This window comes from Branchiostoma belcheri, unplaced genomic scaffold (assembly GCF_001625305.1).
Source record: "Branchiostoma belcheri isolate BF01 breed outbred unplaced genomic scaffold, Haploidv18h27 scaffold37, whole genome shotgun sequence".
Taxonomy (NCBI): domain Eukaryota; kingdom Metazoa; phylum Chordata; class Leptocardii; order Amphioxiformes; family Branchiostomatidae; genus Branchiostoma; species Branchiostoma belcheri.
The window spans coordinates 2,855,164-2,859,017 of NW_017803987.1; the positions used below are offsets into that span (position 1 = coordinate 2,855,164).

Sequence of the window (3,854 nt, forward strand, 5' to 3'; positions counted from 1 at the left end):
ACGGCGTATCATCAGCGGTGGAAGAGAAAAATGAAGAGGGACTCTGTTCCCGACAGCTCAACAACAACCAGAACATCACGGTTGTGGCAGCGCCCGGGCCCGTTGGACCAAAAGGGGACATGGGGCCGAAAGGTATGAAAATGACAACTACAGCAACCATGGCCTGGTATCCTTACCATGCATGGGAACCTCCCCTGTATCTGTAAGGCAAGGAGTGTTCCATCGATTTACCAGTTTGTACGTTCGCAGGTCCCGCCGGTACACCAGGGGAGGCAGGTGTGAGAGGCGCGCCAGGCAAGCTGGGCCCGGTCGGACCAAGGGGGGAGCGGGGAGACAAGGGTGAACGGGGACCGGCAGGTGAGAAGGGAGCACCTGGCACCAGCCCACCTGCCCCACACCTAGTGGCGTTTTCCGTGGCGCGAACGACCAGCCTTGACCGGTCGTCGTCCGACACGGTACTGACGTATGACGTCATCCTTAGCAACGAGGGAGCGGCGTACAACGAGGGGACGGGCAAGTTTGTGGCGACGGTTGGAGGCGTCTACTTCTTCACGTTTACCGGGATGACACAAAGTCCAGCCAACAGCCACTATTCTCTCCGCCTGATGAAGAATGGGGAGAAGATGGTTGGCCTATACGAGAACAACAGGGGGATAAGCCAGAACCAGTCCGGTAGTAACAGCGCAATCCTGCGCCTACTTCCCCGGGACGAGGTTTGGGTGGAGATGGACAAGGGCGCAGACACTCTGCACAGCAACTACAACAGGTTCCTGACGTTTTCCGGGTTTCTCATTCACGCAGACTGACATGGTCACATTTGTCGGACGATTTTTGTAGTAGGATTTTCATTTTTCATTTTTATTTAATATCTATGCAAGGGCGGCAGCATATCGCCAATGGCGGTTTTCAACGCTTCCTGCACAGAACAATACATAAATAACAGAAAAAGTATAGACTAACTTAGGTACAATCATAATCGCCATAATAATAAAAGAAACAGAACAAACTAATAACGTTTAGAAAACAAACTAAATAAATATGACAAATATTGATATTGATAATGATACTTAATTTGCATATCAATGATTATAATCAAAATGCAAAATTAACAACAAAGAAATCATATTAACTACAAAGTGATGAAAAGGTGGTCTTAAAGACACAGAGAGTTTTGCATTTCTGACGTGTGGAGGAAGTGAGTTCCAGAGGACTGTACCGGAAAAAGAAAGTGTATCTCTTCTACTTGTACTGCAAGCGAGGTTTGTTTCAGCAAGGTTAGGACAGAACCCGCTGCCAACAAGCACCTACAGTCCAAGACAACAACCTCCGTCGCAACTTGAGGACAAGCATGACTATACAAAAAATTACTAGAAGTTATTCAAGCAACTAAATAGATTTTGAAAACTCAGTACTAATCGTTTTAAGTAGCATCCACTACTTTTCTTCAGTGACTAACTAACAAAATATGTAGTTCTTTTGAAGTATTGAAGCTGCTACAGTCCAAGACAACAGCCTCTGTTTCAATTTGAGGACAAGCATGACTATACAAGAAAATACTAGAAGTTATTCAAGCAACTAAATAAGATTTTGAAAACTCAGTATTAATCGCTTTAAGTAGTTTCCACTACTTTTCTTCAGTGACTAACTAACAAAATATGTAATTCTTTTGAAGTATTGAAGCAGCTACAATCCAAGACATCGACCTCCGTCGCAACTTGAGGACAAGCATGACTATACAAGAAAATACTAGAAGTTATTCAAGCAACTAACTAGATTTTGAAAACTCAGTATTAATCGTTTTAAGAAGTATCCACTACTTTTCTTCAGTGACTAACTATAATATTGATATGTAGTTCTGTTGAAGAAGTATCTATCTAAAACTAATAACTTTTTTTTAATTGATATTTTGATTATGAAAATTGGCTCGAGGAAATTTACCACAGTCACCGCTCTGAGCAACAGCCCACCAATGGAGCAGCAAAGTTCTTATTAAAACACTTCTCTGATGCTTTAAGATCAAACTCTGTGGTTTATTCTGGTTAAGACCATAACATGAGATATTGTGTAGTAACTGTTAAAGGAAAGTGAAGGCGATTAACTTGACTACTAACTAGTTTTACTTCTGGTGCTACATTCTTGCTTACTTCACTTGTCTCCATGTCTTTCCAGTATTTGTTTTTCTGTGTTTATTTTGTGTCTGTGAAAATTAATAGAAACTAAGAATGATTCATAAAAAAACTAGACAGGTAACATTTACAAAGTAAATGCATAATGTTTACCTTTGCATAGGTTTGCTCTGTTAATTCTTACTCAAACACATTCATACAGGAGTCTAAATCCCTCCTGCTACAAAATGGCAACATGATGTAACCCAACACCAGTTTTACCATGCATGGTCATGCATAGACTGTCTGGTTCAGGTCATTGGCTTTTTTGGTTTGAGGAAGAAGAGGAAAAACAATATGTTTTCCTTCAGTAAACATAAAAATACTGTCCTGACCTGTAGCATGGTGCAGCCCCGGTGATGTTGACCAGTTCGAAGTGTCCGAGCTTGCTGCCCAGTTTGCAGCCCTTCTTGTGTTGGAAATCACAGTTTAAACTGCTTTGCAATGCTGAAGACTTTTGTGTTGGAAATCACAGTTTAAACTGCTTCATAATGCTAAGGATGAACTAACCTGTAGCATGGAGCAGCCCCTGTGATGTTGACCAGTTCGAAGTGGCCGAGCTTGCTGCCCAGTTTGCGGCCCTTCTTGTGCTTGTACTCGCAGCAGGCGCTGAGCCGGATGTCCTGCAGGCCGTTCAGGTAGAACGTCAGGCTGAACGGGTAACCACGGTGACGGCGCGAGATGAACGTGAAGGACGCTGCGGAATCGAAACAAGGAAAATTTTAATCCTAAAATCATGACATTCCTTTTTACGACCTACAATGTCAAGTAAAGTGCTCATGACACCAAAATAAGTCTGTAAAATACATACAAATATCGGAAGTGTACATACAATATAGTCACTGGAAGTTTGTTCCAATCATGATGACTGCGAAATTGAGCTTGTATGGCCTTCTTATAGCCAGGGAATACTAGTTACGTAAACCTAGGCCGCAAACCTGCACACAACCAGACGATTTCACCTGTGTCAACTGCGGCAAAGTATGCCGTTCCAGGATCGGCCTCTACAGCCACAACAGGCGATGCATGAAGACATCCTGAACCACGGCGCATACTCCATCGTCTCAAGAGACGAAAGGATGCCAACAACTAGTTACGTATGTAAAATACAACCAGCTAAAGTCATATTTTTGTGTCATGAGCACTTTAAAGAGATATAAAGGGGGAGATTTAAGATAAAGGGACACACACACATAGTGCTGTGTATCTAAACCCACATTTAGGTTCAGGTCCGGATTCAAGTCCAGGGGTTTAGGTTCAGTTCCGGACTTGTAAGTCTGGACCTAAACCCATGGCATATACAAAATTGCATATTAGCAACCTTACAATGTTGTCTGGGTGAAACTTTGGCCACATAACATGGAGGCCGGTACTTGACGATGCCCGATGGCAATGTTTTCTTCATTTTGCAGCAAAGATTTTGCAATCTACGGAAGGTTTTAGGTGGTTTGGAAAGAAAAGGGGTATGTGAAATGGTCTTTTATGGTAATAAGTCCAGACTCGGTTCTTGACTTTTAGGTTTTTTTGGACTTGAACCTAAACATTCTTTAAGTCCGGATCCAAGTCCCGTGAACCGGTATGCACCACTATGTAGCTATCTATGAGTTATCTCAACATCAGCTTCTGATTACCAAAATAAAGTTAAGAGATAAAGTGCATTAGCTATGATCAAATGCAGAATATTATACT

General features: G+C 42.4%; 1 protein-coding gene across 1 annotated transcript in view; it reads right to left on the bottom strand.

Moving 5' to 3' along the window:
• LOC109476267 (glutamate-rich protein 3-like) overlaps positions 1–3,854 on the bottom strand; it is a 31,424-nt gene that overhangs the window by 18,629 nt on the left and 8,941 nt on the right. The window contains exon 8 of the mRNA XM_019777152.1: positions 2,676–2,862. Coding sequence (XP_019632711.1) covers positions 2,676–2,862 — 187 coding nt within the window. The remainder of the gene's footprint in view (positions 1–2,675; positions 2,863–3,854) is intronic.